This window comes from Propithecus coquereli, unplaced genomic scaffold (genome assembly GCF_000956105.1).
Source record: "Propithecus coquereli isolate 6110/MARCELLA unplaced genomic scaffold, Pcoq_1.0 Scaffold975, whole genome shotgun sequence".
Classification (NCBI taxonomy): Eukaryota; Metazoa; Chordata; class Mammalia; order Primates; family Indriidae; genus Propithecus; species Propithecus coquereli.
In genome coordinates, this window is record NW_012156118.1 from 42,904 (window position 1) to 56,848 (window position 13,945).

The window sequence follows — 13,945 nt, forward strand, 5'->3', positions numbered from 1 at the left end:
CCTGGCCCCCTGGCCCTCTCATTCCCACCTCTGCACCCCTCAAATTTCCAAAATGAGCTCTTACATTCAGATGAGGCACACACTTGTCTGGTATTAATCTGCATTGTGCATTAGTGGCAAATAGTCCCCAAAGCCTTTCCTCATCATCTCCAGGTCATTCAACTTCTTTTAAAATGGTAGTTTAATTTACATGCAGTAAAATGACTTATATCTTAAGTGTACAGTTTTTTTTTTAAATTGATGATTTGTTTATCTATTTTCTTGATGGACATTTGGGTTGTTTTCACCTTGCTTATTATGACTGAAGCTACTATACATATTTTTGCGCAAGTTTTTTTTGTATACACAGGGAGGTTGTATGTTTAATTTTATTAGAAATTGTCAAACGGTTTTCCAAAGTAATTAGATAATTTTACATTCCCATCGGTATATGAGAGTTTCAGTTGCTTCAAATCCTACTAACATTTCATATTGTCTTTTTAGTTGTATACCCATTCCATTATGTGTGCAGTGGTATCACATTGTGACCTTAATTTACATTTCCCTAATAACCAATGATGTTGAGTGCCTTTTCACATGCATATTGGCCATTTGAATTTCTTCTTTTGCAAAATGTCTCAAGTTTTTTGCCCACTTTTAAAAATTGAGTTCTGTGTCTTTGCTTATTGATTCGTAAGGGTTCTTTATATATTCTATGTCTTTGTCAGATATATTTATTGTGGATATTTTTCACTTTTCACTTAATGATATTTTGATAGGGATTGCATTGAATCTGTAGATTGCTTTGGGTGTACAGTCATTTTAACAATATTAATTCTTCCAATCTGTCAGCATGGGATGTCTTTCCATTTGTTTGTGTTCTTTTCAATTTTTTTCATCAGTCTTTTATAGTTTTTTCTTGTAGAGATCTTTCACTTCCTTGCTTAAATTTATTCCTAGGCATTTTATAATTTTTTTAAACTGTTTTTAATGGGATTTCTTTCTCAATATTTTTCAGCTAGTTCCCAATGAGATGATAAATGTTTGAGGTGACAGATATCCTAAATACCCTGATTTGATCATTACACATTGTATGCAGGTATCAAAATATCATATATACCCCATAAATATGCATAATTATTATGTATCAATAAAAATTAAAAGAAAATTAAAAGATCACTTTATTTAGTTCATAATTCTTTAGGTTGGCTTGCTGGTTCTTCTGCTCTGTTGGCTGGCTCAGTTAATCTTTTCTTAGATTTTTAACAGTTTACTTATAATGTGCCTTGAAGAGGATCTTTTAGGGTTGAATCTAAATTGAGGACCTTTGAGCTTGCTGGATCTAGATGTCCATATCTTTCCCAAGACTTGGGAAGTTTTAAGTTATTATTTTGTTCAATAGGTTTTTTTGTGCCATATTCCATCTCTTCTCCCTCCAACACTCTTATAATATGAATATTTGTTCACTTAATGGTGTCCCATAAGTCCCATAGAGTTTCATCATTCTTTTTTATTATTATTTTTTCTTCTGACTGAGTTATTTCAGAAGACCTGTCTTCACGTTCAAAAATTCTTTCTTCTGTTTGATATAGTCTGTTGCTGAAGCTCCCAGTTGTTTCTTATTTTATTTACTAAATTCTTCACCTCCAAGATTTTTGTCTGATCCTTTTTTGATATCCATCTCTTTTCTGAATTTTTCACTCTGATCATGAATTATTTTCCTGATTTCATTGAATTGTTCGTTTTTATTTTTTTGTATCTCTCTGTATTTCCTTAAGATTATTATTTTGATATCCTTTTCAGGCATTTTGTAAATATCCTTTTCCTCGTTGTCAAGCTGGAAACATGTGGGTGTGGTGGGCCAGCAGGCTGTGAAGCATGCTCTCTGGGTGGGGTGGGATGCCGGCAGACTGGCTATTGGGCTGGGTGTGGGTGTGCATGGCTTTGTGTGCTAACTGGCTGTGCAGTGTGAGTGCATGCATGAGCTCGCCGGCTGCTCCATTGTGCATGTCAGCTCATTCCCTGGGTGGGGCACAGCATGAGTTCAAATTCTGGGTTCTTGGTCATTTTGCTGGATGTTTGCTGCCCAGATTCTGGGCAGCTGGTGTCACGGAGTTGCAGGCACCCATGTGAATGGGTAGAATGATGGTGCGGCCTCTGGGATGGAAAAAGTCAGTGGCTAATGACTCCTAGAGCCAAATGCATTCTAGCAGTGGATCCAGTTTCAAGATGGCCCCATGCCATCATAGCTTAGGTCTCAGGGGTGGAGGTGCTCAATGTGGGCCTCTAATCTGAGGCAATGTAGCTGCCCAAACTCCTGGCAACTCTCCAAACTGGCTTTGAGACCTGTGAGAACTGGCGGACTCTGCTGTAGCAGAGACTGCTGGCATCTGTGGTAGTAGCTATGGGGACCACTGAGAGTCTCTAGCTTACCTTCTGCCTGCAAGAAAAAGTATCCTCTGACTTTATGCTGATCCTGGTGGGGGAGATAGTGTGAAAGAGGCAGAGTGCTTTACTCCGCTCCCTATGGTACTATCCTGGGCTTCTGTGCTCCACAGGAATTTTGCTGCTGCTCCCTTGGTGCTCTACAGCTTACGTCCTAGGTCACTGCAGTTGAAATATAGTTGTTTATTCATTATTTTGGTCCCTTTCTGTGAGGAGGATGAACACCAGGTGACTCTAGCTGGCCATATTGCTGATGTCACTTGGTGCAATCTGTCATTATTTCTTTTTTTAAAAAATTTCATTTCAGAATATGGGGGTACAAACACTTTGGTTACATATATTGCTTTTGCACTGCCTCAGTCAGAGCTACAAGCATGCCCATCCCCCAGAAAGTGTGCACCACACCCACTAGGTGTGAATTTACCCATCCCCTCCTTGCCCCTCCCACATCTCTAATTAAGGAAATGCAAATCAAAACCACGATGAGATATCACTTAACTCCAGTGAGAATGGCTTTTATGAAGTGTCATTATTTCTTTAAATATGCTTTCTGCCCAACTCTTTCTCTACTTCTTCTAAGACTCCCGAAATGCATAAATTGTTTCACTTAACGGTGTCCCATAAGTCCCATAAGCTTTCTTCACTCTTTTTCATTCTTTTTTCTTTTTGTTCTCCTTACCATATGATTGCAAATTACCTGTCTTCAAGTTTTCTGATTGTTTCTTTTGCTTGATTGAGTCTGTTGTTGAAACTCTCTATGTAATTTTTCAGTTTAGTTGTTGTATTCTTTTGCTCCAGAATTTTTATTTGGTTCATTTTTATGATCTCTATCTCTTCGTTGAACTTCTAATTTTGTTAATGCATTATTTTCCTGATTTTTTATTTAATTGTCTGTGTTCTTCTGTAGCTCACTGAGCTTCTTTAAGAATTTGTTGTAAGGCAAATTTTGGATCGTCATTTCTTTGGTGTCAACTAATGGAGCTTTATTTTGTTCCTTTGGTGGTGTCATATTTTATGGATTTTTTTCATGTTCCTTGAAGACTGTGTTGCTGTCTTTTCAGCTGAAGACACAGTCACTTCTCCACCTTTTAGTGTTTTTAGGAGAGGAAGACCTTTATTAGTCAGCCTGTCTAGAGAGATCTGTGTATCTCTCAAAACTTTTCTATACATGTTCCCACTACACTGCTCTGTTCTCTTTTGGGGTGGGTGTCTTAGGATTGTATGTCTTTTCTCTCTCTCACAAAGACAGTTCAGGTCCTGAGATCCTCATATTTATTTTCCCTAAAGTAGTGTCCTGAAGTGTTCAAGGTTGTGTGTCTTCTCCCAGTCTAGCAGAGCTGAGCCAGCTGCTGCTGTTTGTGTTCTGTCTTTGGGAGAAGGGTACTTGCAATTTGTGAGGGAATGTGGAGCACCAGCTATGGGGGGGAGGAGCATGGAGTGCTGGGGGTGCTTGCCAGCCAGTTGGGGAGGGGTCTTTAGGTGAGTAGTCCCATGGGGCTTGTGAGTGGGGCTCTTGGCAGAGTCCGTGAGCCAGCTAGTGAGATCTGCATGTTAGTTTTTATGAGGTCCTGCTCCCTTCCCTTGCTTTTACCTGTCCCATGACCATTCACCATATTTATCCCCTCCATGTTCCAGGTGGGGTGAGAGAGAAGTCGGGCTCTTGGGCAGCATGCCACAAGGCTAGATAATCCAGGAGCTCACTTTTCTATCACTTTCCCCTGTGAGAGAAATCACAAGCCAAGAGGGTCTCTCTTGGTACTGAGCTGTGCTATCTTGGTGGAGCGGTGACATGGGTAAGTTGAATCTTTTCTTCTTTCTCTCTTTGGTGCACACATTCTTTAATTTTTTTTCCTCCCTGGGGTGCTGGAACTTCTCAACTAGGCTCCCATAGAGGTATTCTCATCTATGGCTCCTATAGAGGTATTCTAACCTATGGATGGTTGTTAAAATCGGTGTTTCTGTGGGGATTTGAGCGCTAGAACCTCCTATACCACCATCTTGCTGGTGTCACTCTCTTGAACTGCCACCAAATTCTGATTTACAAAAGTGGTTTGCTTTTAACAATTCAATAAGTTTATAGAATTACTAGATATTCAGGTTTTAGTCATTTTGAATATTTCAAAAAACTTAAAAAACCACATTCTATTAATCTTTATGGCAGCGTTTTAAGGAGTGCTTGAACTTTTGAAAGCTAGGAGTCATGAAATGCTTTAGACTTCTTATAAATGCATTATTTTAATGAAAATTATGATCAATTATAATGAATTTTATGATCAATTATAAATGTTTCAGTTTTTAGTTTTCAGTTTTACAATGAATTTTATCTGAATTCTTTTTCAAATCTTTTTTCTGTATTTACAATATATTAGGATAGTTTTGCTAAACCCTCAAGTATGACATTAGCTAAATTTTTTACGTTTAGAAATAAATAGAAAATTATGATTATTATTTCCCAGTTAATTTCTTACTTACCTTATGACATCGTTGCATGGCCACTTGTAGAATCGGTCATTTGACTAATTTATCTTTAGTGAATTGGTATGGTTCTATGTATATAAAGTAATGCAGAGCCTCACACTAAGGAAATTCATTAGCCCCTATTAACTTGTGTTTTTCCTAATCCAGGTGTTAAAAGATGGAGAAATAAAAGCACCTGTGGGCTAGGCATTGGCCTGGGAGTGACTTCAGTGGTCTTTCTGCTTGGATAAAAGGGGCTGGACTCCAGAATCTGACATCTAATGAGCCCCTACTGTGTGTCTAAACCTGTGCTAGGCTCTGAGTGGTGGAGAGAGGAAGTAAGTAAATAATTTTGTTGTACTGTTGGTGGGGACAGGATAAGTCTTTCTTAGAGAGGAAGAGGTCCTTATTAAATTTTGAAGAATTAATTAATTATTCATTTATTCATTCAATATCAATCTTATATTAATATCAATAATTTTAGAAAAAATTATCTTTCTTTTGGAATTTAAAAAGATAATGATAGGAGGAGGTAATACTTATTGTACATTAATTATGTGCTTAATATGCATTATATCATTTAATCTTGTTATAACTTCATGATGACAATAATTATTATCTGCATTTTACAGCTGATGAAATAAGACCAAGAGGTTACTTTGCTTGCTCACAGTCAAAAATTAACGACTAACATAGCGCAGACCCAGTTCGATCTGGGTCCTGAGCCCAAAGGCTCCACGTCCCCACTTTATAATCTATTGGAAAAGTCACGTCTTCATTCCCTATAGTCTCTGCTGGGGGAGAGAAGAGACCTACAGGATGTGAAGTTAAAGCTGAATCTGTGCCCTCATGGTAGCACGTATAAGAGGTGTGGGGGTTTGCAGAAGCCAGACTTTCTACACCTGGATCGTAATGTGCTGTTGGGAAAGGCTGACCCTGCATTGGCTGTATCAGTGCTGGAGCATGACAGCCACTCGTGCTTCCCAGCTAGAGATATGAACAGGTAGAGAGGAGTCCAGGGTGTTCCTGATATCTGGGACACACTCTCAGGTGACCCCAGCAGCTCTGTCCTTCCTGAGGCCCTCCTGCACAGGCTCCTCCCCAAGGTCTGGTAGGAATTGGAAGTAATTAGTCAACTTTGATTCTCTCTTTAACCAGGAGCTTAGGGACTTTTCCTGAGTCCTCTCTGTGATTTATAAAATGGTATCCTCCTGCCTATTGCTCCAAAGCTCAAGGACAGACCCAGAAAGCTTAGGAAATCCTGGGTTCACAGAGGCTCACCTGTTACTTTTTTGTTCCTAGTATCCCCAGCAGAAACTGAGGACCCAGAAAACTGTTTGAATCAGCAGGTGCCTGAGTTCACCCATGACTGGCAGAGGTCAGAATGAGCTGGGAATTCTAGATGGGCAAGGTGTGTCTCTGTGTCTAGAGGTCTGCATATGTATTCCACATATATTCCATATGTGTTCTGTGTGGTATTTCTTTGCTTGTGTGATGTAGATATATGAATCTTTTCCTTGTAAGTTTTGTCTCTCTCTTTCTGTGAGAGAGAGTGGTTGATATGTAATTGACCTTCAGCCTGGTTCTTTTCCTCTCTAGACCCAGAACATACAACTTCAAATAGGCTCACCTCAAGCAAGAGTAGACTTGTTTGTGTTCTGGGATCTCCTAATCAGTCCCTTTCATCTCAAATATTTACCTCGCTCTGGGTCTATACCTCCCACATTTTCATCTGTGAACAGACATCATAGTTAAGTAAATGAGAGTGGAGAGTCTGAAGTGAGACAGATGTATTCAGCAATCTAGAGCAGAATTTTTTAGAATTTACTCATGACCAGTAATGGCAAAGAGATCTTGCAATCTCTACTTAGCGACATAGGTATGTATGATCTTGTGTTTTGTTTATGAGTAATTGCACGTGTTTGAGAAAGTGTGGTGTGTGTGTGTGTGTGTGTGTGTGTATTTTCTGTTTGTTTTATTTGTAGATAATGTTGACGTGCTGGTGCCTGTGAGTGAAAATAGACCCAAGTGACTCACTGACTGACGACCTTCACCTGTATTGGACGTACGTCAGTGGGGGCTGGAACCTTGTTCTGCAGTGAGGGTGTATGTATGTGACCGTGTGTGTTGTTTGTTGCCTGACTGGGAAGAGGCATGTGTGTGTAACTGGTATGTTTTTTGTATGATTTTTGTGTGATGTGTTTGCTCTTGTATTTTTGTTGTTTAATATATATGTTTCATTGCATGAGTCTATATTCACAGTATGAATATATACATCTGATATGTGATTTTTATGTGTTGCTGGTTGTGTTGTTTGTGTTGAGACTGTACAAGTGTTTGTGTGCGGTTGTATGGGTTATTTGTGCTGTTGTATATCAAATCTTGTGTATTATTTGTGAATTTTGTTTTTATGATTCTGCGGGTAACTGAACCACACAGTTACTGTGGTAAGAAATCACAAATCAGCAATTTAAGTACGTGCATGTGTGTGTGCGTGTGTGTTTCCTATATGTGTTTTAGGGGCTTCTGGTTGGCCTCTCTGAACTAAAATGTTTCCTTAACTGTCTTTCAGCAGTGTCCGTATTTCTGCATTGGGCAGGCAGGTTCGTGTGCATTTGCGCCATTGGGCAGTTCTTATCTAATAGATAAGAGCTCAGTGTCTGTAGTGAGTAACACTGGGACCCTCAGTTTGGCCATGTACGTTTTTGTGACCTTGAGAAATGACTTTAGCTCTCTGAGATCCAGACTCTTTACTTTAAACGAGAGTAACTATTTCTATTTTATAATGGCATTTTGAGGAACGAATGAGCCAATGCCTGCAAATTACTCAGCAAAAGGCCTGACACATAATTGGTGCTCAGTAAAAATGAGGTATTTTTGACATCTTTGTCAAAATCCAGCATTTGTGTCATGGAAGTTTCTATTTCACCATTGTGTGGGAAGCACAGGTAGAAGTCAGAGAAAACTGACCCATCCCAGGCTCCCTCTCACCCCTTAGGGTCATGGCCGGACTTCCTTTTCCTGGCTCATGGGCCCAGCTCTTCTACTCAAGATCCTACTGGCGTCACAGTTCCTGGCTGGTCCTGGCTTCCCTCTGCTTTTCTTCTGGTTTCCTGGTGAGCACTGACACAGCAGACAGTGGGCAGCTGGGCCCCAGCATAAGGGTCCCATCACTGTCCTCCTTGGTGGCCGCGAACCTAGATAACCTGTGCCCCAAGCAAGCGCACAGTCCCTAAGGAGGACTTACTGTCACGGTCCTACACTTGAGTGAGAAGGACAGTCTTTACTCCCTCGTCGGGGTGTGTATTGGGTAACCCTAACCTCTGCCCCAACCTCTCAGCTGAAGGAATATTGAATCCGGAATCCCCTGTCAAACAGCTGAGTGACTTTGTGTTGGCCATTTGTCTCTTTGGCCTGAGTGTTTTCACATCTATGAAATGAAGGACATAATATTTGCCTTGTGTACCCGACAGGCTCTAAATATATATTTATTGCTTTGAGGAAAGCAAAAGGTGTGAAAGTCTTTTGTAAAGTGTACGATGTAGAAATGTGAGTGGCAAAATTTTTTAAGCAGGGAGCTAAAGGCATTTTGGACCAAAGCAGTGGACATAATGTTGCCTCTTTGGATATTCTGATGAATGAGGAGTGTAGTTTCTATGCAGAGTAGCTAGGAGCGTGGATTCTGGTCAGGCAGACATATATTGTGATTCCGTCTGTTGTACTTAATTGCACATTTAAATACTGCATGCTTTCATTTTCCCATTGTTAAAATGGATAAAATAATAGGTCTATGTTGAGGATTTAATTAGAAAGTGCGTGTAAAACACTTGGAATAGTGCCTACCACTATTGTTAATGTCAGTTTGCAAACCTGGATAGGACACTTTTGGTGACAGGGAATCGTAGATCACTCAGAACAGTAGAACCCAACCAATGACACTGTAAGCTTGTGACAAAACTTTGGCAATTCTGTTACAACTTAGGGAGTTTCACCTTCCTGCTAAAGGAAATAACTGATAGCCCCCTTTCACTCTCTGTTGCTACATATTCACTTTTTTTTTTCCTTTTTCTAGATTTCACATATAAGTGAGATGATGCAGTATTTTCTTTCTGTGTCTAGCTGAGAGAAGCTAGGGTATGCTGCAGGAAGTAAAGTAAGTAAGTAAATAAATAATATCCAGCAGCTTAAAAAAAGGAAATATTGATACTCATTTCATATTTCAATCATCACAATGAATGACTGAGGTTCAAATTTGGTTTGATATAAAGATATAAATTCCTCAAATGCAGAGACTTTGCATTTCTTGTTTGTACTCATGTACTCAGTAGTTAGTGTCGTACCTGGGACAAGGCTGTTGTTAAATAAATACGTGTTGGGTAAAGAATTAAAGTCCTTCTGTTTCTTTGGAAAGAAACTTGGTTAATGTGAGGGTTTGATGTATCATTGGCACTAAAATGGGACAGACTTGTGTTTCGTGCACACAGTGTGAAAAATAAACAGAAGTGTAGCTAAAATTAAAAATTTTTCTACTGAAAAGACATTTCTGTAATGTTATGGCCATGCTCACTGGCATTTCCCACTTTCCCCAACTCCTGACAGAGGTAAGAACAGCATGAGGACGGAGAACCAGAGCAGTGTGTCCAAGTTCCTCCTCCTGGGGCTCCCCATCCCGCCACAGCAGCGGGGCGTGTTCTTCCTCCTGTTCCTGGGCATGTACCTGACAACGGTGCTGGGGAACCTGCTCATCATCCTGCTCATCCGCCTGGACTCCCACCTCCACACCCCCATGTACTTCTTCCTCAGCCACTTGGCCTTTTCTGACATTTCCATTTCTTCTATCATAGTTCCAAAAATGCTGATGAATATGCAGGCTCAGCAAGGATCCATCTCCTATGTGGGGTGCATTTCTCAGATATATTTTTTCATACTTTTTGGCTGCCTTGACAATTTCCTTCTTGCAGTGATGGCCTATGACAGGTATGTGGCCATCTGCCACCCATTGCGCTATGTCACTGTCATGAGGGAGGAGCTGTGTGTCTCATTAGTAGCTGTGTCCTGGTGTTTCAGTTGTGCCCATGCCTTGCTGCACACCCTCCTGTCGGTCCAACTGTCCTTCTGCACTGCTAGCACCATCCCCCACTTCTTCTGTGACCTCACTGCCCTCCTGAAGCTGAGCTGCTCAGACATCTGCCTCAATGAGCTGGTCATCTTCACTGAGGGGGGAGTGCTTTTTATCCTGCCTTTGAGTAGTATCTTGGGCTCTTATATTTGTATAGGAACCACTGTCCTCAGGGGCCCCTCTACTAAGAGATTCTTTAAAACTTTTTCTACCTGTGGCTCCCATCTCTTTGTAGTGTCTTTATACTATGGGACACTTGCAGCTGTGTACTTTTTCTCTTCATCATGGAACTCCAATGACAAAGAAATAATTGCTTCTGTTATTTACACAGTAGTTACCCCCATGCTGAACCCCTTCATCTACAGCTTGAGGAACAGAGTTATAAAACAGGCTCTAGAAATAGTTGTCAATAGGGCTAACTTCTTTAAGTGACAATCACTAAATTCTCTGATTTCATTCATGGAATATTAATGAGATATTAATATATCTCCTAAAATTATTATATCATGCGGTTGAAAACTCTATATAGTTTTAAAATAATAACATGTATTTTGCTGTTATGTATGGTGTTCCTAATATGTCAACTAGATCAAGTTTGTTACTTGGGTTGTTACGTCTTCTTTATCTTTAATGTTCGTCATCTCCTATAAGATGCGTGAGAAATCTTATGCAAAACATGTTGCATTATTGTAATTGAGGATTTGTCTTTTTCTCCTTTGAGATATGTCAATTTTTCCTTACATATTTTTTTTTTTTTTTTTGAGACAAAGTCTCACTCTTTCGCCCGGGCTAGAGCGAGTGCCGTGGCGTCAGCCTAGCTCACAGCAACCTCAAACTCCTGGGCTTAAGCAATCCTTCTGCCTCAGCCTTTCGAGTAGCTGGGACTACAGGCATGCGCCACCATGCCTGGCTAATTTTTTCTATATATTTTTAGCTGTCCGATTAATTTCTTTCTATTTTTAGTAGAGACGGGGTCTCGCTCTTGCTCAGGCTGGTTTCGAACTCCTGAGCTCAAACAGTCCGCCCGCCTCGGCCTCCCAGAGTGCTAGGATTACAGGTGTGAGCCACCGCGCCCAGACCCCTTACATACTTCTAAACTATGTCATGAGGACACATAGATTCAGCATTATGATCTACTCTGGTAGACTGACTCTTTCATGCAGTGGTGTGCTGAGCTGGCTTGCACTGGCTTCAAGCTGATTGTGTGCATCTCTTCCCAAGTCCACCACCAATGACATTTTGTTGATAGTTTGAAATCAGCCATAATGGGAATAATTACACTATGGAAATTGGCAAATGCTAAAAACAAGGGTCTCTCATTATAGAGAGCCATTTGTTATTAATTTAGCTGCACACTATTGCATTTATAATTAGGAGATATTTCTCTTCATTTCTATTGATGGCTCCTACCGTAACGTCTCACCCACTTTTTCTGATTTTAGTATTGATATACCAGCTTGTTCTTTTGGTTAGTGTTTACATGATGTTTCTTTTTCATCATTTAACAATGAATCTTTCTATGTCCTTATGTATGTGCTGTGCCCACTGTAAATAGCATAAAATTGATTTTGCTCTTTTTTTTATGTAGATTGACAATTACTACTTTTCTGGAGGATTTAATCTATTAAATGTAATCATGATATATTCGAATTTATATTTTCCATATTACTATGTTTTTTATTTGAGATATCTGTTTCATATTTTTTCCTCCTTTTCCATTTTGATTAATTAAATATGTGTTTTTGTTCCTCCTTTCCTGATTAACTTATTAATCATACGTTATTATTATTTTATTATTCTTTTCTGTGCTTTGTGTAACAATTACTTCTTGCTTTCTTTTAAAAAATTTTTATGGAAGCATAATGTACATAACACAAATTTATCATTTTAAACATTTGAGATGTACAATTCAGTGACATTCAGTACGTTCATAATGTGCAACAATTACCACTACCTCATTCCAGAACTCCAAAAGAAAGCTACTGACCCATTAAGCAGTCATTCCCATTTTCTCCTCCCCTAAACCCTAGCAAACAGCAAAATGCTTCTGTCTGTATGAATTTGCTTATTCTGGATATTTCATATAAATAAATATAAATTGTGTTTGGATAATTTCATATAAATTGTGTTTGGATAATTCTAATCCATTAAAACGCAGGTAAAGCCACATCTTCTCTGGAAAGTTGTTTATATCCTCTTCGACTACGCTGAGCTAATTATTCTTCCTCAAACTTACAGTGTTCCTTATAAACTATTACAGTCTTTGCCACACTGAGTCACTCTGGAGTCAGACAGCCAAGATTCAAATCTTCCTTTCACTAACTGTGTGATCTTGAGGTGTTCTAAGCCACTCTGAGCCTGAGTTTTCCAAACCTACCTCCTGGTGGTGTTGTCAGGGTTAAATTAGGTAATTCTAATGTGTCTTAGACCAGTACCTGAGAGAATTGAGGTGACATTTATTGTGTCACTGAATAACTGTATGCATTTTGGGAGAAAGGAAATATAGGCTGTATTCCTGAAGGACAAGAAAGCAGTGTGCTAATTATCCCACAAGGAGAATAAAATGTAATGTTTTCCCCGAAATTTCTGGAAGAGCTCAGGGTCCCTGGATGTCTGGGTGCCTGGGTGAAGGAGGAACCATATCTTCACAAAAATGCAAAATCCCTTAGAAATGGAGGTGTGAAAGGTCAGACACATTTTATAACATATTTAAAATTTGGGGAAGGACCAGCTCTAATGGCTTCCATTTAATGATACCAGCCAAAATGATAGAACATCCTCAAAATATTTTCCAATCCCATTATCTAAGAAAAGCCAAATAAAGTCCTATAAAACATATCATATTTTGCTATTCCCCCTAACAGGTGTAAGAATAATGTTGGCAAAGCATTTCAGAGTTACAGCTGTCGAAGGAAGACAAATGAGCTATATTTTCAATAATTTGTATTTTTGTGTTATTGATGAAATAAGATCATATGCCTGTTTTAAAAGAAAGGTAAGTGTCAGTTAGAAAAGTATGTTTTTTTTACTCAAGAGTTTTCTTAAGGCCCCTTTCATGTCTTTATTTCTCAGACTATAAATGAAGGGATTCAACATGGGAGTGACTACTGTATATATCACTGAAGCGATTATGTTCTTGTTGTTGGTGTCGCTGGATGAGGGAAGAAAATAGAGACCAATAATTGCCCCGTAATAGAGAGTCACCACTGAGAGGTGGGATCCACAAGTGGACAAGGCTTTGCAGATACCCTTGGTAGAGGGAACCTGGAGGATGGTGACCCCAATATGACCGTAAGAAACCAAGATGCACAGGAATGGAAGCATAATGGCTGTCAGTCCTGCTGTAAAGATGACCAGTTGATTGAGGGATGTGTCTGAGCAGGACAACTTGAGCAGGGCACCGAGGTCACAGAAGAAGTGTGGGACCATGTGGTCAGCACAGAAGGAAAGCCGGGTCAGGAGGAGGGTATGCAAAAGAGCACAAGCACAAGCAATGACCCAGGACCCAGCCGCCAGCATGACACAAAGGCTCGGCCTCATGATGGTAGTATAATGTAGAGGGTGACAGATGGCCACATACCTGTCATAGGCCATTGATGTGATAAGGAAACTGTCTAAGTCAGCGAAGAATATGAAAAAATATGTCTGTGAAACACACCCCTCATAGGGGATGGATAGGTGTTGGGTCTGCATGTTCATCAGCATCTTTGGGACAGTGACAGATGAAAAGGAGACGTCGGTGAGGGCCAAGTGGCTGAGGAAGAAGTACATGGGAGTGTGGAGGTGGGAGTCCAGCCGGATAAGCAGGATGATGAGCAGGTTCCCCAGCACTGTGGTCAGGTACATGCCCAGGAACAGGAGGAAGAACACGCGCTGCTGCTCTGGGGGGATGGGGAGCCCCAGGAGGAGGAACTCGGACACGCTGCTCTGGTTCTCAGGCCTCAT

The 13,945-nt window shown here is 40.1% G+C and overlaps 2 protein-coding genes across 2 annotated transcripts; one reads left to right on the forward strand and one right to left on the reverse strand.

Moving 5' to 3' along the window:
* The first annotated feature begins 9,493 nt into the window (after positions 1 to 9,493).
* Positions 9,494 to 10,432, forward strand: LOC105827127 (olfactory receptor 1J4-like). The gene has a single exon (XM_012665151.1). It carries the CDS (start codon positions 9,494 to 9,496, stop codon positions 10,430 to 10,432), a length of 939 nt encoding a protein of 312 aa, XP_012520605.1.
* A 606-nt stretch (positions 10,433 to 11,038) lies between these two features.
* On the reverse strand, positions 11,039 to 13,945 carry LOC105827136 (olfactory receptor 1J1; the record flags this gene model as incomplete). Its single annotated transcript, XM_012665159.1, has 2 exons — positions 13,023 to 13,945; positions 11,039 to 11,075 (listed from the first exon to the last, which is right to left on the reverse strand). Coding segments are annotated over exons 1-2 (960 nt in total), but the record flags the coding sequence as incomplete, so codon positions are not given.

Excerpts from the sequence above, each read along its gene's own strand:
- LOC105827127 (XM_012665151.1), top strand. The coding sequence starts at position 9,494 with ATGAGGACGGAGAACCAGAGCAGTGTGTCCAAGTTCCTCCTCCTGGGG.